Here is a 22,640-nt window from a genome sequence, read left to right as displayed (position 1 = left end):
GGGCTCTCCAGGGAATCCTGCTCCGGTGCTCCATGGGTAAGAGGGTGGCTGTGGTGCTGGCTGGCTGTGGGGTCTACGATGGGAGCGAGATCCACGAGGCTTCGGCTGTGCTGGTGCATCTCAGCAGGGAGGGGGCACAGGTAAGAGGCTCCTGCCCCGGCTCCAGGTCTTTTTGCCCCTCTCTGCTCCTCAGTCTTCTCCTCCTTGTCTCTGAGACAAACCACAAGCTCCCCGTGGCTTGCAAATCATGAATGAGTGGAGTCAGAGGGGACAGCAGAGCACGGGAGCCGCTCCAGTGAACCTGGAGAACTCCCTGCACAGCTCTGCTGTATCACGGGCTTGGCTTGGATCTCTGTGCTCAGTGCCTCCAAACTCTTTCCTGAACAGACTTTCCTGAATGCCTTCTCTATTCTTTTTTTGGCTTGTATTCCCTCTTTTCTGCTCCGCTGTTTCAGTTTAAAAGACTGTTGTTGGTTTGGGCTCTTTGAAATCCAGCTTTTTAAAACCTCCAAGGTTAGAAGTGAAAATCGAATCAGAGAATCACAGGATGGTTTGGTTTAGGAGGGACCTTAAAGATCATCCAGTTGCTCTCTGTGCCATGGGCAGGGACACCTTCCGCTATCCCAGGTTGCTCAGAGCTCCATCCAGCCCGATCCTGAGCACTTCCAGGGATGAGGAGTCCACCTCTCTGATGAGAGAATAGACAAGTTCTTGTGAGTTGAACTTGAGGAGGGGTAAAAAAAAAAAGGCAGCTCTAATACACCATTAGTCAGGAGAACCACACGGTGAGAGTGGAAAAGGAGGGAGGGACCCTGTGGAAAATATCGCACTCAGCTCTGAGCCGGCCACCTGTTCCCCCGGGAATGGGAATGGCTCCGTGGGACACAGAGGCACAGTGGTGATGTACTATTGAGGACATGAACCCAATTCCACACCCTCCCGCCTGTGCCTGCTCCGTTCGGCTCAGAGCTGGGACTTGTCCAAGCGTTTTCTCCACAGGGTGTAATTTTGCCTCTTTTCCTCTCCTCGAGTCGCTTCCCTCCTGCCATTCCCGAACCGGCGGGCTCGGAGCACGTCCTGCCTCATCCCTGGATCTCCGGGGGCCTCTAGTGGAGGGAGCTCAGACGTTGTTCAATCCCTGCTTTCATCGGGAAACACGAATGTTTCGGTTGGAAGGGAGGAGAGCTCAGCACTTCCCTCTCTACGTCCCCCCCTCAGGGAGCTGGGGAGAGCCACGAGGTCTCCCCTCGACCTCCTTTTCCCCAAACTAGACAAGCCCAAAGTCTTCAGCTGCTCCTCCAGGGACGTTCCTTCCAGCCCTGGCACCGGCTTTGCCCTCTTCGAGCTCCTTCACATCCTTCTTAAACTGTGCAGCCTGGAATTGCACGGGTTGTTCGGCCCCAAATTCTTTCCCCCACCTGTTTGCCACCCCCCACTCTCAATTGCTGCATGTGAGCTGGGAAGTGCTGGAGGAAGGGGAAGCATTTTCTGGAAAAACACTCTGGCTTTGGGAAAACAGTAGGTGGGGAGAGGAAAGTCCAAGTCCTGTCTCTGAGGGAGGCACGTGGTGGGACAGCAGCTCCCACAGGGATCCACTGGCTCTGTGGGGCAGCTGGGACGGGGCTGGGGCTGCCCCAGTGAGGGGGATTCATTGGGATAGGGATGGAAACCTCCAACAAACAGCTTCACCAAGGGCTCCTCAGCCCCCAAAACAAGCAATGCGGGCTCCCTGCTTTGTCCCTGGGAAGAAGCTACAAAAGGCCTCCCTTTCCCTCCTCTGCCTGATGCCAGTATCAGATCCAGGTGAAGGTCACGGCATTCCCCGGCAAAATCCTTTCCTAACCAAGTCCCTCAGCATTTCCACCCGCTCCCTGTGACCTTCCACACGTTTCCCCTTCATTCCTGAAGGATAACAGCCCTTTCTCCTGTGCCCAGGCAGAGGTTTTTGCTCCCAACATCTCCCAGATGCACGTGGTGGACCACGTGAAGGGGCAGCCGACGCCAGAGCAGCGCAACGTGCTGGTGGAAAGTGCCAGGATAGCCAGAGGGAACATCAAGGATCTGGCTCAGCTGGATGTCAAGGGGCTGGATGCCCTGATCATTCCAGGTAGGACCTGTGTGGGGCCTGCATGTCCACAGCCTTGGGAACAGCTTAGGTAAGCCTGGAGTGACACAGGAGTCATGGGCTGGACAGGAACTGGAAGCAGGGATTGGGAGGACAGACATGGCTTGGACTCGGATCAAAAGAGAGCATGGCAATGCCAAGCTGATCCCAAGAGGAGAGTGTGGGTACCTGCCAACTGAATGATCCTCTGTGCCATCCAGAAGATCATTCCCTGAATGGAGAACTATCCCTTCCCTCCCCACCATCCTTTCCTCCTTCCCAGGAGAGGCTGGGACAGAGAGGGGGGGCTCAAAGGCAGAAAGCTTGGCCAGTCTGAGTCTATCTCTAGTGCAAGTGTGATTCCAGTGGGATGGATGAGGCCTAGAGCAGGGATTAAGAGGGGAAATGTGCCAGTGTGTCCCACCAGCATTCGGGAAAGAGCTGTTGGGTGAAGCACAGACCCACTGGAGCACCGGAGTGGAAGCAGGGGAGGTGCTTGGGTGTCTCAGCCCACAAAGGTTCAGGACCTCTGTTTTTAATTCCTTTATCAACATTGGACAAGTGCTGCCACCCCCCACATCCAGATTAGCATTCCATCCTGCAATCCCTGGGAAAAGCCCTGCTGGGATATCACCTCCCAGCCTAACCTCTTCTCCCTTCCTCTTCTCCCTTCCTCTTCTCCCTTCCCTCTTCTCCCTTCCCTCTTCTCCCTTCCCTCTTCTCCCTTCCCTCTTCTCCCTTCTCTTTCTCTTCTCTTCTCTCAGGTGGCTTTGGAGTGGCCAAAAACCTGAGCACTTGGGCCACCCAAGGCAAGAACTGCAGCGTCTGCAGGGAGGTGGAGGACGTGCTGAGGGCCTTCCACGCTGCCCACAAGCCCATCGGGCTGTGCTGCATCTCCCCGGTGCTGGCAGCCAAACTCTTCCCGGGCTGTGAGGTGACAGTGGGACACGACACCGAGTGTGAGAAGTGAGTGACCCACTGGGGCTCTCAGGGGTGACTGGGAGGCTCGAAGTTTATTAGGGAAGGCTCTTGTTGAGCTCCAAGAAAGACCCCACCCCCCCCTCCTCAGAGAGAGACCTGGGGGTGGTGGATCCAAGCCCAGCCTCAGAGAATGTCAAATTTCAGGAATTATAGAGGTGTGATTGAATCATGTTGTCCCGCAGGTTTTAATGGTATTTAAATCAATATTTTAATGATATTTATATCAGAGATATTTATATAAAACAAATTATTAATTATGACAAACAAAGGAGGGAAGATCTTGATCAGAATTATTTGCTACACAGGGTAAAAGCTAAAAAATCCTAGCAGAGTAAAATATAGCATAAAATAGTGTGGTGCACTGTGTCAAAGGAAAAGAAACAATCTTTTCTTCCAAAAGAAGCAATCATTAAGTGGAGAAGGAGGTAACTCACCACACAATGATCATGGGCAGGTCTTTCAGCCAGGGCAGGGGGTGGAACTGGATGGGCTTTAAGCTCCCTTCCAACCCTGGGGAGTGACCATGAAGAGATGTCCCCGTTCCACAGGAGAGGCTCCGCATGCTCCAAGAAAGCCTGTGGGAGAATCTGCCATGTGACAGTTGGACTGGGCTTTTATAGTTATAAAGTGATGGATTGCCAGTCCTGTATTCCCAGGCCATCTCTCAAATCCTGCCTCAAGCACCTGGAAGACTTTTACCATTTCTCAGCAGATCAGAAGGAGTGACCTCTCACCAGATTTGCTGGCATTTTTATATTTGTGTTTCCACAACTCTGATGGAAATAAGACAATTTTTTAATCTAAAACTTAAATTGAGACACTTTATTTGAAATACAGTCCTATATTTGCCTCCCCTGTGCACGTGGCACCTCATGGACCCAAAGTAGGAGAGACACCAGAGCGCTGACTCCAAGTGAAGCAGATCCAAGGTGGGAGCAGGATGGTGGCACAAGCCTTGGAGTGTTAAGAGAGGGAATTAAAGTGTCCTCAGTCCTACATGAAAGCTGTGGCTGAATCCTCCCAAAAACCCCAAACCTAAACCTAATTGTTGCCCAAAGCAGCAGCTGTGGCTGCCCCATCCCTGCAAGTGTCCAAGGCCAGGTTGGACGGGGCTTGGAGCAACTTGGACTAGTGGGAGGTGTCCCTGCCCATGGCAGGGGGTGGAACTGGATGGGCTTTAAGCCCTTTCCCAACCCAAACCAGTTTGGGATTCCATAAACACTAAGTCTGGCATGGGCAGACTTAGTGTGTTAAGCAGTGTGTTAGTTAAGCAGTGGAACATCAAGGGTTATTTTGGCTTTACTTCAGATTTTTAACTCAACTGTAATCTGGAGATGTTCCCTGTTCTGTAAGCCCGGAGAAACTCCTGTGGCAGGAGAAGATTTGGCTCCTATTGAGCAGATTTTGAGCAAGGACCATAATCTCTTTTCTCTCTCAGCCTTCATCCAGCCTCTCAGGGTGGGTTTATCCCCTCCTCCCTTGCAGGTGGCCCTATGCCAAGACTGCCGAGTCCATGCGGGAGCTGGGCTGCAAACACGTCAACAGCCACGTCACCGAGATCCACGTGGACCCCAGGAACAGGCTGGTGACCACCAGTGCCTTCATGTGCAACGCCCCCATCCACGAGATCCACGACGGCATCGGGAACATGGTCAAGGAAGTGGTCAGGCTTGCCTGAAGGCCACAAAGTCCAGCTCCTTCCCCTCTTACATGTCATCAGGAAAAGTGTCACCCAACTGGAGTTCTGCCCCCTCCACGCCCTTTCCCACACCACTGGTGGCTGTGAGGAGGGACAGCCTGGAGTTGTAGTGTTCTGCCACGGCAAACTGGCAGCAATGGGGGTGTGGGCACACACTGAGCTGGCACAGAGTCATGGAATGGTTTGGGTTGGGAGGGACCTCAAAGCCCACCTCATCCATGGGCAGAGACGCCTTCCACTGTCCCAGGCTGCTCCAAGCTGGCCTTGGACACTTCCAGGGATGGGGCAGCCACAGCTTCTCTGGGCAACCTGTGCCAGGGCCTCCCCACCCTCACAGGGAAGAATTCCTTCCCAATATCCCATCTAACCCTGCCCTCCTCCAGCTTAAGGCCATGCCAGGTTTCCCCAGGGCTCCAGTTCAGTCCCCCCAACCCCCAGCTCCCAGAACAGGTGAGTTGTGGCAAAAGGAAGGAACATGGTTCTGCTCCCAAATAAAACATGCTGGTTTTCCATAGGCTGAACTCTGCTGCTGGTTCTCCTTTCCCTCTGGATCAGGATGTGCTCTCAGTGCCACTGGTGGGCCAGGGAGGGGAAAAACCATACAGGAAAAAATCCAATTCAGTATCAGTGTCCAGGTCTGGTGGGAAGAGGGGGAATTCTTCTCTGGGATAAACAGAACCAGAGAATTGCAGGTTGGCAGGACCTCAAGGCTGAGCTGGCCCAGCCGCCTGCCCAGCTGGATCTTAAAACTCTCCAAAGCTGGGCCATCCAGCACTTTCCTGGGCAGATTATTCCCATGGTTGATTGTTCTCATTGTGAAAATTGTCCTTGTATCCACTGGGAATCTCCCCAGGAATAACCTGTACCCATTACCCCCATCTTTTCCATGGACCCCTTGTGCAAAGAGAGTTTCCATCTCCTTTGTATCCCCCCTTTAAATACCAGAGCATAGTGATAAGTTGTCCCTAAACCTCATTTTCCCAAGGCTGAACAAGCCCAGTTGTCTCAGGTTTCCCTCCCAGGACCTGGATCACCTTCTCCACATCGTTTTTTTTGCAGAGTGGGGATCAAAACTCTTTGCACAACTGAAAATAAGACACTTTAAACACAATCACATTTGCAGCCACTGAACATTCCTGCAAACACAGGGAGCTCTCAGCTCTGGAACTTCTCCTTTGGCAAAGGGAGTTCTTTGACCACGTGGACTGAACACAAGTGAAATTGCAGCAATTTATTTACTTTGTTTTGAGTTTAAAGAACATCCTAAAAAGGGGGGAGGAGATGATCCCCATAAAACACATTATAAAAAGCTGATCCCTGCAAATATAAAGTGTTCACTGGGCCCAAACTCCCAGCTGCTGGGGAACAGAGATTGACCCTGGCTTCTTTTGAGTTCTCTCTTTACCAAACTAGAATGGTTTGATAGATTTTTTTTTTTTGGTCAGAAAAGGATCTGAATCCTGCCCCAAAAAGGTGATTTGTGCACTGAAAGCAGCGTAAACATCTCCCAAGCACAAAGCAGCAACCAGCATGTAAACAGGGTGGGGAACTGCTCACAAACACCTCTAAACCATCCACTTGGAACAAAACTGGCCTTTTGTTTTTGTGCTGAGTCAAAAGAAAGAAAAGACTGGGGAAAAAATGAGGCATCCACACAATGTGTGCAAAGGAATAAATCCAACTGTGCTTCAGTACAGGCTGGTCTTCTTCATGATCCGCAGGAATTCCTGCTCATCCACTTCCCCATCCCCATCTCTGTCTGCCTCATCGATCATCTCCTGGAAGAGATTGGTGAGCAGGAATCAGATGTGGATTGGAATGATTGGATTCAGCAGGATTAGAACCAGTTTTTGGTAAGTTGTACTAAAACGGGAGGGGACAGTGTTTCCTCAATGTCAGACTTACTCCGTGACAAAGTATTTCCTCGACTAGACATGAATTTGTTTTTCTACATATATTTATGCAGAAATCTGTCTCGAAAATACGACAGGAAATTTCCTAGGAGAGACAAAGTGCTTGGAGCAGAGTTATTCCCTTTCCATCGCTCTCACAAAGCTGCAATTCTACTGCTGCCATTTGAGCCGTGTGGGCTCAACCTCAAAATCCACTGCTGGACACAAACTCTTGTGTTCCTACCGGGAAAAAGGGGATTTTCCTACAGCTCCTGCACAAAGATCCCACCCCCCCCAGGTACAAACCTGCAGCTCCTCATCTGTGAGGTTTTCCCCCAGTTCTTTGGCCACACGTTTGAGGTTTTGGAAGGAGATTTTGCCGGTTTCGTTGTCGTCGAAGAGTTTGAAGGCCTTGAGAATTTCCTCTTTGGAGTCTTTTTCAGCCTTAAAAAAGGAGGAAGAAGGAAGTTTGAAGGGAAAAATAAGGGGGAGGTTGTGTTGGAGGGAACACTCCAAATAAAGTTATAAAAGATTTGACAGACTGAGAAACCCTTAAGAGTAAATTTAAAGGAGTCCAGTCAGCAGGAATTACACATAAAGGCTGAAGGGAGACAGAGACACGGCCAGAATTCCAGGGAATTTTTTCTCTGTTCTAGCCAGCCAGATGTCTTTGGGATTTCACCATGAGGATCTCAGTTTTACTCAACATATTTGAAGATTTTTAAAACCAGAGATTTAATCTGTAAGTAAATTAGAACTCAAGTAGAGAAAATATCCCCACGTCACAGAAAAACACTCCAACAGCTCCAGAGCTGCGTTGGATCTGGGAGAAAAGCCTGGATTTTTCTGGGAGAAAAGCAGGTTTTCCCTTTTCTCACACTCAAAAAAACCCCCCTGATTGTTAAAGGAAGTTGGGAATGATACTGTTATTTCAACCTTTCCTTGAAAAATGAGACAGAATCCAAGACGTTTTTCCTTGAAAAACAAGACAGAATCCAACTTTTATATATTTAGTTAAGATTAAATAGTGCTTTAATCTCCCCCTAAACCCAAAAGGAGATGAATCACACATTAAAACTGCCTTTAATTTGATTTTTACTACTTCCATACCATTTTCTGGGTCATCACTGCCAAGAAGTCATCGAAGCTGATCTTCCCCGTCCCTTCCTTGTCGATGTCTGAGATCATTTTCTTGATCTCTTCTTTTTTAGGTTCAAAGCCCAGGGCCCTCATGGCCACCTGGAAGGACAAAATCAGTCATAAATCCTACAAAATCAGTTACAAACCCTACAAAATTATCAACAAAGCCACAGGGGAGGGAATAAAAAACAGGTGAACTTCTGCCACATCATGTTACAACATTCCGTGTCTGAAGGAAAACAGGGGCACATCAGGATGCAGAAAACAGGGATATAAACATTCCTATTCCGGAATTGTCCTTCAGTTAATTCAGGAATTTCCTAGACACACTTTTGCCCCAGCTCAGGACAGGGAGGGATTTGGGATTTGGCCATATCAGAGTCTTGGGAGGAATGTTTGCACCGAGAAAATTTGCATTATTTGCTGCTCTTAACTCCCCTATTTTGGTTGTATAATCAGTTCATTTTTCACTCCAGCGATAAAAATCTCTTTCAATGACTGTTGGGGGAACATTTCCTTCCTCTGATAAAGAGACAAGAGGCAGGTTTGAAACCAGATCTGCTCCCTGTGGTCTAAAGGAACATTGAAATCCAGGTAGGAAATGAGAGAGACAACTCCTGGAAGCAAAATAAGTCCTGATTTATTGATGACTCTTCTTCCCAAAAGAGTGGGGTGGGACCAAAAGGGGTTTGTGAATAAAAGCAGGAAAATGAATGACATTGGTGGATTCCTCAGCTGGGATAATTTAAGAAACAAATAAAGTGAAATCCTCAACAAGAGGGAAAAACACCTTTTAAAAGTGCACAAACCCTCTTTTGAGGTTTTAATAATAACAATAATATTAATAAGGATGAAATCCTCAAAAAGAGGGAAAAACACCTTTGAATTGTGCACAAACCCTTTTTTTGACAGAAGAGAAAGGAGAAGGAGTAGAAGGAGGAGAAGGAGGAGGGGAAGGAGGAGAAGAAGGAGAAGGAAGAGAAGCATGAAATCCTCAGCAAGATAAGAGGGGAAAAACACCTTTATAATGTGCACAAACCCTTTTTTTGATGTTTTACTGGCAGAGAAGGAGTCAGGACAAAAACCTCAGAGCTCTCCATGAATTTTGGGCAGCCTGGCCCCAAACACACCCGAGAACAGCAGGAAAGAGCTGCCATAATGTGCCTTTTTACCAAGCCGGTTTTTATGCTGGGGAGAGGAGGGGGAAAGCAGGGAAGTTGTGTGCTGTTGGAGGTGATTTTGGTTTCTAATACCGGTAGTCCTGTGCTTCCAGCCGCACCTTGAGCTCCTTGACATCGATGCTGTCGCTGCCGTCGGTGTGGAAGAGCTCGAAGGCCTCGCGGATCTCCTGCTGCTGCTCCTGGGACAGCTCTGCTTTGGGACTCGCCTTCTTCCTCTGGGGAGCGGAGCCCAGCGCCGGCTTCTTAAAACTGCAGGCCTTGGGACAGCACGGGGGGTCAGGGCAGGGGGCTGGGGGGCTCAGGGCCCCTTACAGCCCCCTCAGCGCCTCACGGCTCCCTCAGTCCCCTCAGGTCCTTCATGGCTCTCTCACATTCTTCATGGACCCCTGAGGTCCCCTTACAGCCCCGTCAGGTCCCTCACAGTCCCCTCAGATTCCTCACAGTCCCCTCAGCCCGTCACGACTCCCTCAGTCCCCTCAGGTCCGTCACGGCTCCCTCAGGTCCCTCACAGTCCCTCAAAGTCCCTCACAGCCCCCTCAGACCCCTCATGGTCCCCTCAGATCCCTCAAAGCCCCCTCAGTTCCTCACGGCCCCCTCAAGCCCCTCATGGCCCCCTCAGATCCCTCATGGTCCCCTCATATCTGTCACAGCCCCCTCAGTCCCTCATGGCCCCCTCAGATCCATCACGGCCTCCTCAAGGCCCCCTCAAGTCCCTCACAACTCCCTCAGTCCCCTCAGGTCCCTCACAGCTCCCTCACGTCTCTCATGGACTCCTCAGGTCCCCTCACAGCCCCCTCAGCCCCTCACGGTCCCCTTACAGCCCTCTCAGACCCCTCATGCCCTCCCCAGGTCCGTCACAGCCCCATCATGGCCCCCTCAGCCCCTCACAGTCCCTCACAGCCCCTTCGGGTCACAGAGAAGCTGTGGCTGCCTCATCCCTGGAAGTGTCCAAGGCCAGGCTGGATGGGGCTTGGAGCAACCTGGGTTAGTGGGAGGTGTCCCTGCCCGTGGCAGGGGGTGGGAGTGGATGAGCTTTAAGGTCCCTTCCAACCCAAAACATTTAATGATTCCACACATAGGTAGTGTGTTATCTGGGAGAAGACATTCCAAGGGGGACAATCTGCCACCCAAAATATGTCTCCTACGAGGGATGGCTTTGATTCTGTGATGCTGTGACTTAAGCCAAGGCTGTGGGACTCCATGCCCCCTGTCCTCTCCCAGTCCAGGAGCATCCTGGCAGTGTTTCCGTACAGTTGCTATCATTATCCAGCAGTGCTACAGGAGGGATCCAGGAGCGATGTCCCTTACTAACACCAATCCAGACAGAAAGCCTCGCCAAGCAGCCCTTTATAACACAGTCCCCCCACGGCCCCTCAGCCCCCTCACAGTTCCCTCAGCCCATCTTACAGCCCTCTCAGGTCCCTCACGGCCCCCTCAGGTCCCTGAAGGGCCCCTGAGCCCCTCAAGGGTCCCTGAGCCCCTCACGGCCCCCTCAGGTCCCTCACAGCCCCTCACGACACCCTCAGGTCTTCCAGGGCTCCCTCAAAGCCCCTCAGGGCCCCCTGAGGTCCCTCCCCTCCCTCACACCCCCCCACTGACCATCCTGCCGCCTTCACTCCCGGCGGCCTCAATGCCGCGCCCTTCCATTGGCTGCCGCCCCCCACGCCGTTGCCACGGCAACGCGCGCTCCAATTGGCCGCGGCCGGGGCGGAGCCAAGGGAGGTGAATGAGCGCGTGGGAAAAGGGTCCTCCTGCTCTCAGCGCGATTGGCCGGAGGGAGGAGGGGGCGGACCAATCGGCGCGCGGGAGCGGGCTGGCGCGATGCTCGGCCCAGGGGGAGGGGCGGGGTTAGGGGAGTGGGCGGGGTCTGAAGGGAGGGGCGGTGCTGATTGGTGGAGGGCAGGCGGGGGGCGGGGCCGGGGCGCGCTGGGAGCGGCGGTGGCGGCGGTGAGAGGGGAGGGGGCGGCACTGGGAGGGACTGGGAGCACTGGGAATGGGTCTGGGAGCACTGGGAATGGGTCTGGGGGCTGCGGGGAGGGCGTGGGAAAGTGGAAAGGACGGGGGGAGCTGCGGGAAGGGGATGGGGGCAGTGGGGAGCGTCCTGGGGGCCGTGGGAAAGCACGTGGGGAGGCTCCTGGGGGTTGTGAGGAAGGTCCGGGGGGATGTGGGAAAGGTCCTGGGGGCCATAGGAGGGTGATGGGAGCAGTGTAAATGTCCTGAGGGCCATGGGAAAGGACATGGGGGCCGTGGGGAGGGTCGTGGGGGCTATGGGGAAGGTCCTGGGGGGTGCGGAGAAAGTCTTGGGGGATACGGGGAAGGTCCTGGATGACATGAGGAGGGTCCTGGGCGATGTGGGAAGGCCTTGGGGCCTTTGGGGAAGGTCCTGGAATTAGTATGAAGGTCCTGGGGGGCATGGGGAAGGTCCTGGAGGACATGGGGAGGGTCCTGGGCGATGTGGGGAAGGGCCTGGGGGCTGCACGGAAGGTCCTGGGGGCTGTAGGAAGGTGATGGGAGCAGTGGAAAGGTCCTCAGGGCCGTGGGGAAGGACATGGGGGCCGTGGGGAAGGTTGGGGGAGGAGTGAGGGAGGTCCTGGGGGATGTGAGGAAGGTCTGGGGGTCTGTGGGGAGGACATGGGGGCCGTAGGGAGGGTCCTGAAGGCTGTGGGAGAGTCCTGGGAGCACTGGGAACAGTCCTGGGGACTGTGGAGAGGGAGTGGGGGCCATGGAAAGGACATGAGGGCACTGGGAAAGGAGCTGGAGGCCCTGGGGAAGGTCCTGGAGGACAATGGGGAGGGTCCTGGGGGCTGTAGAAGGACACAGGGTTATGGGAAGGTCCTGGGGGCTGTGGGGAATGTCCTGGGGGTCATGGGCAGGGTCGGGGGCGGGACTGGGAGACATCCTGGGGGATGTGTGGAGGGTCCTGGAGGCCATGGGCAAGGTCTTGGTGTTCTTGGAAAGGTCCTGAAGCAGTGGAAAGGTCGTGGGGATGGTCCTGGGGGACGTGAGGAAGGTCCTGGTGTTTTTGGAAAGATCCTGGGGGATGTTGGGAGGGCCCTGAGGGTTTGTGGGGAGGTCTTGGGGGGCTTTGGGGAAGGTCCTGAGGGCGGTGGGAAGGTTCTGCAGGCCGTGGGGAGGATCCTGGAGGATGTGGGGAAGGTCCTGGGGATTGTGGAAAGGGCACTGGGGAAGGTCCTGCTGTTTTTGGAAAGGTCCTGGGGGCACTGGGAGGATCCTGGAGGCCATGGGGAAGGGTCCTGGAAATGTGGGAAAGGTCCTGGGGGCACTTGGGAAGGTCCAGGGGGATGTGGGGAAAGTCTGTCTCCAGCACATCCATTGGCTTATTTTTTTTTTTTTAGCAGAACAAGGAGAATGAACTCTCTTTTTTCATCTTTCTTCAGCATAACAGGTTCAAACCTGGATTTCTGGAACCAGAAACGTGGGATTTTATTGTGAAGAAGAAAATATCCTCCTTTTTTGCAGGAATCTGGTGGACAGGCCTCACCTGAGCCATGGCCACACGCCTCAGATCGGTGAGTTGAGCACCCAAAAGGGTCTTTAAGAAGATTTGTCCTGCAAAAACACCTTCTTGTGGACACTCCTGAACATCCTGAGGCTGATCCCGCATTAGGGATAATTCTGGGGGGGGGAAATGGGGTTTTCCAAAGAATAATTTGCTGCTGTTGGTTCCAAAAAGATCCAGAAATGCTCCAACCCCCCCAAGAACACCAGTGGTTTTGTCAGTGCTGGAGACTGAGTTCCTCCAGGATCATTCCCAGATGTTTTATGGCCCAGTTGAGGTCCCTGAGCTCTCCTAGACTGTTGTTCCCTCATTTTGTGATCCCTACATTAAACAAAAAGGTTGGGATATGGAAAAAGTACCATTTTGCTTAACACAGAGAGGATTTGGGACATAACTGTCAGGAGTTATTTATTATTATTAACAATGATAATTATTAATTATTATAGTTATAACTAATATAATTATTATATAATTTGTATAATTATATTCTATAATATAATAATTATAGCATTATAGTTATTCTTATTAACAATTTATTGGGCTGTTCTGTTGCTTTACCTGAGGTTCTTAGTTATGAATTTCTACCTTTTGAGGCATTTTCTCACTAATTCATAGGAAGTTGATGCAAGACCAGGGAATCTGGGATATTTAGGAAGCAAACAACTGAAAAAGCCACTTGGAAAGAGTGTGAGCAAACTGTTGTGTCTCCACAGCCCTGCTGGGGTAGAATTCATACCCTAAAAATCAATGTATTCATGGGTAGCTTGGCTTGCTACACACCTTATACTGTGCAATATCAAATTAGAGAGAGTTTATATATAAAATTACATTTAATTGTGGCTGCCCCATCCCTGGGAGTGTCCAAGGCCAGGTTGGAACAACCTGGGCTAGTGGAAGGTGTCCCTGCCCATGGCAGGGGGTGGAACTGGATGAGCTTTAAGGTCCCTCCCAACCCAAACCCTTCTGGGGTTTTATGATTCCTAAACGTGCTCTGGAGATGATTTGAACCCTCTGCAGTGGCTCTGAGGTGCAGAGGCAGAGGGCAGCATTGTGCTGCAGGAAAGCTTTGGGGCACACAGCTCGGGGCAGTTTTTGGGAAGAACACACTGGGATCGTGGAATCCCAGAAGGGTTTGTGGTGGAAGGGACCTTGATGAGAAAGGATACGGGGGAAGGCAATGAAAAATAATGATGGGATGGAGCTGCTGCCTTTTGAGGAGGAGCTGAAACAGCTTCTGTCCCTTCTTTGACCAAATCCTGCCACGGTCACCACTAAAAATGTTCCATCTGAACACTTCCAGGGATGGGGACTCCACCCCTGCCCTGGGCAGCTGTGCCAGGGCTGGACAACCCTTTCCATGATGAAATTTTCCCCAAATCCATCCTGACCCTCCCCTGGCACAGCTGGAGGCCGTTCCCTCTCCCCTGTCCCTTGTTCCCTGGGAGCAGAGCCCAACCCCCCCACCCCCCGGCTCCCCCCTCCTGTCAGGGAGTTGCAGAGCCAGAAGGTCCCCCCTGAGCCTCCTTTTCTCCAGGCTGAGCCCCCCCAGCTCCTCCTCATAGGATTTATGCTCCAGACCCTAATCAGACCCTGCTTTACATGTCCCATCCTAAATAACTGGTTCTGCTTTGATGTAACTGGGGAAACTCCTGGAATCTCTCTGCAGCAGAACCTTTCTTTAAGGATGTGACACTTAGAAACTTCTGAACAATCCTTGTCTTTGTGTGGTTCCAAGGGGTTAAAATTCCCTCCAGCTCCATAGATAAACCACCACCTCTGCAGTTGTGCAGCAACAATAAGGAGTAAATGTGTTTCCAAGCAGGACAGAACATTCTTTGTCCAAAAGCTTCCTCAGACTCGGGGTTTGGATGTTCTGTGCTGGGGAGGTCTTTGGTCTCACTCCAATTACAGAGTGAGCAGACAGGAATCTGTTAATTAGTGCCTGTGACCATTGATTTAAGAGGCTTAAAACAATAAAGGAAGAACTAATGACTCCAAAGGGCAATCCTTGCCTGTACCTGGGTGCTTTCTTGGCTTGGAGGAGTTTGATTGTCACAGGCTCTGATACAAAAATATTCAGTTTGAATAGTCTGATTCATCTGTGCTCTGGGGCTGAAGGAAATCATAGAATCATCATAAAATCCCAGCCTGGTTTGGGTTGGGAGGGACCTTAAAGCCCATCCAGTTCCAGCCAGGGACATCTTCCACTATCCCAGGTTGTTCCAAGCCCTGTCCAACCTGGCCTTGGACACTCCTGGGGATGGGGCAGCCGCAATTAAATGTAATTTTATATATAATTTATATATAAACTCTTTCTAATTTGATATTGCACAGTATAAAGTCTGTAGCAAGCCAAGCTACCCATGAATACATTGATTTTTAGGCTATGAATTTTACCCCAGCAGGGCTGTGGAGACACAACAGTTTGCTCACACTCTTTCCAAGTGGCTTTTTTGGTTGTTTGCTTCCTAAATATCCCAGATTCCCTGGTCTTGCATCAACTTCCTATGAATTAGTGAGAAAATGCCTCAAAAGGCAGAAATTCATAACTAAGAACCTCAGGTAAAGCGACAGAACAGCTCAATCAATTGTGCTCCTGAGAGTTATGGCCCAAAAACCTCTCTGAGCTGGGGAAAATGGTACTTTTTCCATATCCCAGCCTTTTGTATTTAATGCAGGGATCACAGAATGAGGGAACAACAACCTAGGAGAGCTCAGGGACCTCAACTGGGCCACAGCACATCATAAAACATCTGGAAACGTGTCTCTCCACCTTTTTGTTGGCTCCCTTTGAACTCTGTTGGCTTTGCCATCCGGGCAGGGTTTGTGGGAGCAAATCCTCTTTCCCTTCTGTCCTTTTGGGCCTCTTGGTTAGGGGTGTGAGGCAAAGCCCTCCCCAAATCCAGCCGGTGTGTCTGAGCTCCTGAGTCACTGTGATGACACCGACCTGGGGAGGAGTCTCTGGGTGCCTGAATTTTGACTCCTCCGGTCGAGCTGCGGAATTCCAGCGCGTTAAGATCCTGGGAAGTTCGGGTGGGTTTTCTTGGGGTGTGTGTGGTCGTTAAGGGGGTTTTCCTCCCCTCCCTCTCTCTCTGCAGGCTGGCAGGAGGTGCACTGTGATCGGGGGCTCGGGGTTCCTGGGGCAGCACATGGTGGAGCAGCTCCTGGACAGGGGTTACTCCGTCAACGTCTTCGACATCCAGCAGAGCTTCGAGAGCGACAGAGTGAAGTTCTTCCTGGGAGACCTCTGTGACAAGGAGGTACAGACCCACAGGGACAGCCTGGCACTGGGGGTGACCCCAGGGCTCAGTGCTGGGCCAAGGGTTGATTCACTTCATCAGTGGCTGGGGGAAGGGGTGGTGGCTCCCCAGCGGGGTCAGTGCAGGAGGGGCTGATCCCTCAGAGGACTGGGAGAAGCTTGGGGAGATGGGCAGGGAAGAACTGTCTGGAATTCAGCAATGGGGAGGAGGAACAACCCCGGGCACCAGCACAGGCTGGGAGGGACCTGCTGGAGAGCAGCTCTGGGAGAGGGCCCTGAGGGTCCCTGAGCCAGCAGTGAGCCCGGGGGGACAGGAGGCCAGTGGGATCCTGGGGGGCATTTGGAAGAGCGCTGGTTGAGGAAGGTGATCCTGCCCCTCTGCCCAGCCCTGGGCAGGCACATCTGCAGGGCTGGGCCCAGCTCGGGCTCCTCAGCACAGCAGGGCCAGGGAGCTCCTGGAACGTGACTCTCCTGCAGAGATGCCCAAGGGATGGAGCAGCTCTGGGAGCAGCAAAGGCTGAGGGAGCTGGGGCTGTTCAGCCTCCAGAGCAGAGCCTGAGAGGGGCCCTCCCCAGGGGGTGTCAGGGGCTGCAGGGAGGGGGCAGAGGATGGCCCAGGCTCTGCTCGGGGGGGCCCAGCAATGGCACAGGAGGAACGGGCAGGAACTGATGCCCAGGAAGTTCCTCCTGGATCTGAGGAAGAACCTCTTTGCTGTGCAGTGACCCAGCCCTGAGCAGAGACCAGAGAGGGTGTGGAGTCTCCCTCACTGGGGTTATTCCAGACCCATCTGGACGCAATCCATGTGCTCTGGGATGGCCCTGCTGGAGCAGGGAGGTGGCACCAGATGACCCACTGTGGTTCCTCCCAGCCTGACCCATTCTGGGAAAGGATGTCTGGTTAAATGGGTGTTGGTTCCAATGCTGATCCTTTCCCAAAGCCCTGACACACCTGGAGGCCCTGCACAGGTTGGAAAAGGGGTTGCAGATGTGCCCCCCAACCTTTCCCTGGGGTGAAGCCTCAGCACTTCTCCATGGAATCATCTCAAAGGAACAGCCCTGGTGTCTCTTGGAGCTGCAAAAAACAGACCTAGTTTCTGTCTGAAGCTTTGCATCACTGTTGGTTTAGACACTCAGTGTAATTACAGCCCCTGTGCTAATTGCAGGGGGGCTCTCCCAGCTCTCCTCAGCTCCATGAGAACGGCACAACTCGTTATTCCCAACAGTCAGGGCAGGCTGAGGCCTCCTCAGGGTGAGCCAGGTGAGAGACACCTCCCCATCTGCCTGAACACCACAGCTCAGGGCTTTGGGACAGTCACCTCCAACAGGGCCCTGGGGAACTGGGAAACTGCTCCTTCCTGAGTGTCCCAACTCCTGGCTCCAGGGAATTCTGAGTCTCCTACCTACTTATGATAGTCCAAGTAGTTCAGCTTAAAGAGCCTCCAGCTCTGGAGGAGTCCCCAGGTTCTTCTCTGGAAAGAAGGGATGATGTAGAGTGTGTTTGCCCAGCAAGAGGAGAGGGCACTGGGAAAATCCTGGATGCAAATCCCACTCCAGCTGCCCACCTTTATGGAGGGAACATGACCGAAATTTCACAGAGTGTTTCCATGACAAAACTGTCTTTTATTTCCTTCCTATTATGTTTTTTTTTTCCTGCACTGTGGCTGTTGCTTCATTCCCGTCTCCCATGTTGGATCTCCCAGGCTCTGCTCCCAGCTTTGCAAGGTGTGTCCGTGGCCTTTCACTGTGCATCCCCAGCACCTTCCAGTGACAACAGGGAACTGTTTTACAAGGTGAATTTTATGGGAACCAAAGCAGTCATTGAGGCCTGCAAAGAAGCTGGAGTGCAGGTAAGGCTGGAAAAGCACGTGGACACTGGAGTGGACTTTATAACACTTGCACTATGGACCAATTTCTGTCCAGTTTAGGGCTCTGAGATAATCAATTCCTACTTGTTCCATGAAAACTAGTGGGAGACACACTCTGTGGGTCTCCTGCTTAGTGTTTGATGGAAATTCAATCCATGTTTGCCACAGAAAACCTGCACGTTGCATCCATTCAAATCTGTCCTGCTACGCTCCTGGGAATCACCCAGGGGAGAACCACAGCTGGCAAGTGGCTTCTTTCATGGGACAGCTCCAAAGGTGGCTTTTCCAGCAGTGGAAATATCCATGGCATGTATTCCCTGTCTGAATTCTTTGCCGTGTAATGAGAGGAAACACATTTGTGTCACCATCTCGGTGTCATTTGGTTTAGAAAATCAGTTGCCCTCAAAAGAAAGAGCCTGAGGAAAGCAGGAAACTGCTGCTGGGCAGCCTCAAATCGCAAGCTGAATTTCCTCCTGGTGGTCTTTTGATACCACAGGAGTTTTCACTTCAATTCTCAGCAAATCTGCCAGCCCAGCACACATGAAGATCCTGTTATCCCAGGCAGAGATGTAGCTCCAGAGGGTTTTGTGCAGTGTCCGTGGACAAATCCAGAAGGGATCATGTTCAGAATTCACTTCTACCTCTCACACTTTGGGTTGGTTGGTGGGTTTTTCTTTCCCCCTGGTGCCATGTGGTGTTTCCCTCCAGGCTGCGTCTGGATTCTGTGGGAGTGGAACCTGTTGGATCCAACCATCTCTTTCTGACAACATCCATTTTCTCCAACACCACATGTCTCTGATTGCTCAGAGCTTTAAATCCACTTGGCTACATTTTTATCCAGCAAAAACATCCAAGATTTCTCTTTTGGTTCATTCTCCCGTGATCCTGTTATTGTGAAGATGAGCAAATCCATCCCAAACCCACTAATCTGTGTTAAGTTTTACCGTGTTCCTTTACACTCTGATTTTCCTGGGGATGTTTTCCCCTGCCTGGGGTGTTTGTTGAAGTGTTTTGATGTCCTTTAGGTGGCATAAAACCCTGTGACAGAGCCAGACCTGCAGTTTGAGCTCATCTTCTCTTGGCCTTGTTCTTCTAGACTCAGTTTATTCTCTGTAGGATCAGTTACTTAAACATTATTATTATTGTCTTTACTCAGCCCTCATAAACGATGACCCTCCTGTCTTAGGCTTCAAACAACTGTTTTCTCTCCCATCCTTTGCAGAAACTGGTGTTAACCAGCAGTGCCAGTGTAGTTTTTGAGGGCACAGACATAAAAAATGGATCAGAAGACCTCCCTTATGCACAAAAACCTATTGACTACTACACAGAGACCAAGATCCTCCAGGAGAAGGTATTTGCCATCGTATCTTGTGGTTAAATTGTTATTTTTTGATGTATTAACTTATTATTAAGACACTAAAATCATGTTGTGCCATAAATTACCCCTGAAGTTGAATGAAATAGTGTCTTACACCACCCAAGTTGGCTCAGAACTGGCAGAGGTGTCACTTCCATGGCATGAAAATGCCACTTCTTAACTTTTAAGCTTTAGTTTAAGAGCAGCTGAGGGGAGTTTTTTGTCTCCCCTGCTCTGGGAGGCTGTTTCAGAACCTCATTTTCCTGATTTGCAGCCTGAGTTTATAGTTGGGAATGTGAACAAGGCCCTGGGGAAGGAAAAGATGGGAATGTGGGCTGAGCTGAGGAGCACACCAGCCTAAGAAAGTGTTGTCAGCCAATGCTCCTGGCCATATATTGAAATATCATTGTTCAAAAACACCTAAAAACTGCCCCTACATCTGAAAGTTCACTGCTCTGGATGTTTGCACATCCCCAATATCTGTTGTATTCCATGTTCTTTTTGCTGCAGCATTTGGGGTTTAAATATGGGGCAGCAATGTTTTAAATCAACGGGAACAAACCTGGTGTGAGCCTTTTTCCATGGCTTGCCTTTCAGCTGTGGAAAGAATCTGGGCTTGTTGTGCAAGAAGAATTCAGAGTTGCTTCCGTGCTGGCGCTGCCAGCGTGTCCCTGAGGCCTTTAAGGGTTTCTCTCAAAAAGAGCTGAATTAATTTTAATTGTGAAAACATCTGGGCATTCCCAAGCACAACCACTCTGCACTGATGAGGGGAAAGCTGGGGAGCAGCGATCAAGTGCAGTGTAATTCTGGCTGGATTTTGGGTGAAATGCAAAGTGCCTTGATCCTGGGGTTTCACAGAAATCACAGCAGCTGTTGGGAATGAGGATGTGTTGGTTGGAAGCTCCCAAGGGAGTTCAGTCCCCTTCAGAGCCCCTTTGCTGGACGTGCTCAGCTCTTGATGCTGCTGGGGAGGTGGGATCAGCCCCTCCAGAAGGAGATCCAGGAGGTTTGGGGTGGGAATGGCTGATGGGAGGGACAGAGGTGGAATTGCTGAGTGTCCTCCTCTTCTCCAGCACAAGGAATTCATGGAGTGAAGGAACTTGGAAAACCTCTGGGTTTTATGGTGTTAAATGGGAGAAGCAAAGAGTTCCCTTCCTTTGCCTGGCAATGCCTAAAGTGTCCAACTGGTTTTTGTCTGTTTTTTTCTCCTTAAAGAGAAGTGGGAGAAGTGCTGGGAACAAAGGAAGGATCATTTGTAAAGATGAGAAGGGGTAATAATTCATCCACTGGTGTCTTCCCAAGGGGATGGGAGCCCAGATCACTGAGTGAGGAGCTTGGAATTTTCCCTCCCAGCCTTTCTCTGGTTCAATTCTCTTCTTTCCCTGCAGGAAGTGCTCAGTGCAAACGACCCAGACAACAATTTCCTCACCGTTGCCATTCGTCCCCACGGAATATTCGGTCCCAGAGACCCTCAGCTGGTTCCCATCCTCATCCAGGCAGCCAAGAGGGGCAAAATGAAGTTCATCATTGGGTGAGCAAAGCTCAGGCATTTTATTGCTGTGATAAAACTGATGCTGAACCCACAAAAAGCCCTTTTGAGAGGGCATAATATTCATTTTTTCTGCTTCTGATATTAATTTAATGTGTGAAAGTCCTTCCTTTTGCCACGAGCAGCTTTTCAGCCCAACTTGCCTTAGGGCTAAAATTCCTTCTGTTTGTGTTTCCAGGGATGGAAAGAACCTGGTGGACTTCACCTACGTGGAAAACGTGGTCCATGGGCACATCCTGGCTGCAGAAAAGCTGCAGAAGGGCTCTCCCCTGGGTGGGAAGGTGAGGAAGGACCTTGGGATGGGAGGGGAGGGGGTGTCCCCAGCCAAACTTCCAGCTGGAATCCTGAGTTCTGTGTCCTGAACACCCCTCCTGGAGGTGAGAGGAGTCAGGTCTGGCCATGGGTACAACGAATGGTTGTCCGTGTGGTGACCCTTGTGTGCCACCACATCACAGAATCCCAGAAAATTCCGAGTTGGAAGGGACCCACAAGGATCATTGAGTCCAGCTCTTAAGAGAAGAGCCCATCCAGGGGGTGGCACCTGTGGCCTTGGTGTTATCAGCACCAAGTTTTAACCAGCTAACATGGGCTAAGCTGGGTGAATATACTTGGATTTCACACTATAAAACCCCTTGTGAAAATAGATCCAAGGCAGAGCTGTGGGCACACATGGAAACACAGAGGCTTTTAGGCCAGAGTTCAAAACCTGGACAGCTTTTCCTGGCCCCACTTGTGCTGTAATGTGTTTGCTCTGTGCTGTGTCAGTCAGTTTGTTTGACATTTATGAGGAATCTCAGCCTCTGGAGCTGTTTCTTGGCAAAGAAGAGGCTCATCCCTCTTCCCCCAGAGGTGGTCAGTGCCAAGCAGCCTGTCCTGGAAGATGTGCTCTTGCCCAGCTCAGGGGTGAACACGGGATGGGCCATCACTGAGCCAAATTTGTGAAGCCCAGGATGATTTTTCTCACCTGGCTTCTCGTCTCCTTCTCTTCCAGGCCTTTCACATCACCAACGATGAGCCAGTTCCCTTCTGGGCCTTCATGTCCCGCATCTTGACCGGCTTGGACTACGACCCTCCCAAGTACCACATCCCCTACTGGCTGGCCTATTACCTGGCCCTGCTGCTGGCCCTGCTGCTGGGGCTGCTCAGGCCCCTGGTGACCATCAAGGCCACCTTCACCCCCATGAGGGTGGCCCTGGCTGGGACATTCCACTACTACAGCTGTGAGAGGGCCAAGAGGGACATGGGGTACAGGCCTGTGGTGGGGCTGGAGGAGGCCATAGCCAGGACCCTGCAGAGCTACCCCCACCTGCGCCGGGCCAGGGCCTGAGCAGCCCTGCAGGGACTCCTGCCAGCTTGATTTTCCATGATTACTGTGATGTCTTGCCGTGGGCACTGAAGGAAATGTCACCAAGTCCCAGGAACGGGGAGTTTTCCCCCTCCGAGTTCCTCCTCGCCGTTACCTGGGCTGAAAAACCCTCACGCAGGAGCTGTTCTAACAGTTCTTTGAGGTGACTTCTTGTTTTGAACCAGCTGCTGAACTCTCTGGACTGTGAATATACACCCTGCTGTGCCCTCTTCAGTCCCATCAGCATTTCTCCTCTCCTCTCTCCGCCCTTGTCCCGATGTTTTGTTGCTGTGGTGACATCAGCCACCTCCTCTCAGAGCTGGGCAACCAAACCCTTCTCATGGCTGGTCCCCTCTGGGCTTTGGCTTTGCTTTAGACAGGAGAAGCTGATGGCAAAAAGCAGTTCTGCCACCAGCTCTGGAATCATTGCAGCTCATTTTGTTTTCTCTCTGTGATTAGTGGGTGATTTGGCTTCTTCCTGAAGGAAACCCGAGGAAAGGCCTCTCTTTGTTCCTTTGGTCCTGCAGGAGCCTATTTCTGTTCCAAGAAGAACTCAAATAAATCACAAAGAGATGACTTCCTAGTTTTCTGTGCCATCTTTGAAAGGGCAGATCCCTTTCTGACCATCTCAGCACAACTTGGATTTGAATGATTCCCTTTTTGGGGAGAGAGCTCTTTGCTGTGGACTCTTTTCCCATAACTCATTTCCCACAAGAACTACAGTGGTTGGATGATCCTACAGCCCACAA

The 22,640-nt window shown here is 51.6% G+C and overlaps 3 protein-coding genes across 11 annotated transcripts; 2 read left to right on the top strand and 1 right to left on the bottom strand.

Moving 5' to 3' along the window:
* The first annotated feature begins 6 nt into the window (after nucleotides 1-6).
* On the top strand, nucleotides 7-5,041 carry LOC113973711 (glutamine amidotransferase-like class 1 domain-containing protein 3A, mitochondrial). The gene is made up of 4 exons (XM_027696162.1): nucleotides 7-140; nucleotides 1,936-2,107; nucleotides 2,869-3,070; nucleotides 4,571-5,041. The coding sequence occupies exons 1-4, from the start codon at nucleotides 33-35 to the stop codon at nucleotides 4,761-4,763; spliced, it is 675 nt and encodes a 224-aa protein (XP_027551963.1). The 5' UTR covers nucleotides 7-32; the 3' UTR covers nucleotides 4,764-5,041.
* Nucleotides 5,042-6,002: 961 nt separating this feature from the next.
* CETN2 (centrin 2) lies at nucleotides 6,003-10,720 on the bottom strand. 3 transcript variants are annotated; one of them, XM_027696140.1, is made up of 5 exons: nucleotides 10,597-10,720; nucleotides 9,096-9,254; nucleotides 7,787-7,915; nucleotides 6,983-7,120; nucleotides 6,003-6,562 (listed from the first exon to the last, which is right to left on the bottom strand). In XM_027696140.1, the coding sequence occupies exons 1-5, from the start codon at nucleotides 10,642-10,644 to the stop codon at nucleotides 6,473-6,475; spliced, it is 564 nt and encodes a 187-aa protein (XP_027551941.1). In that variant the 5' UTR covers nucleotides 10,645-10,720; the 3' UTR covers nucleotides 6,003-6,472. The 3 variants fall into 3 exon arrangements, with proteins under 3 accessions (XP_027551941.1, XP_027551942.1, XP_027551943.1); XM_027696141.1 differs by lacking the exon at nucleotides 10,597-10,720 and adding an exon at nucleotides 10,249-10,370; XM_027696142.1 differs by lacking the exon at nucleotides 10,597-10,720 and adding an exon at nucleotides 9,756-9,788.
* A 263-nt stretch (nucleotides 10,721-10,983) lies between these two features.
* Nucleotides 10,984-22,474, top strand: NSDHL (NAD(P) dependent steroid dehydrogenase-like). 7 transcript variants are annotated; one of them, XM_027696136.1, is made up of 8 exons: nucleotides 10,984-10,994; nucleotides 12,478-12,527; nucleotides 15,616-15,777; nucleotides 17,476-17,622; nucleotides 18,863-18,991; nucleotides 20,386-20,528; nucleotides 20,725-20,827; nucleotides 21,538-22,474. In XM_027696136.1, exons 2-8 carry the CDS (start codon nucleotides 12,507-12,509, stop codon nucleotides 21,871-21,873), a joined length of 1,041 nt encoding a protein of 346 aa, XP_027551937.1. In that variant the 5' UTR covers nucleotides 10,984-10,994; nucleotides 12,478-12,506; the 3' UTR covers nucleotides 21,874-22,474. The 7 variants fall into 7 exon arrangements, with proteins under 7 accessions (XP_027551937.1, XP_027551938.1, XP_027551933.1 ...); XM_027696137.1 differs by lacking the exon at nucleotides 10,984-10,994 and adding an exon at nucleotides 10,997-11,015; XM_027696132.1 differs by lacking the exon at nucleotides 10,984-10,994 and adding an exon at nucleotides 11,294-11,501.
* Nucleotides 22,475-22,640: the final 166 nt, after the last annotated feature.

This window comes from Neopelma chrysocephalum, unplaced genomic scaffold, assembly GCF_003984885.1.
Source record: "Neopelma chrysocephalum unplaced genomic scaffold, ASM398488v2 Primary Assembly neopelma1_105, whole genome shotgun sequence".
In the NCBI taxonomy this organism is placed as follows: Eukaryota; Metazoa; Chordata; class Aves; order Passeriformes; family Pipridae; genus Neopelma; species Neopelma chrysocephalum.
Note: the sequence above shows the minus strand (reverse complement) of the source record. Positions and strands in the feature narration are given on the sequence as shown.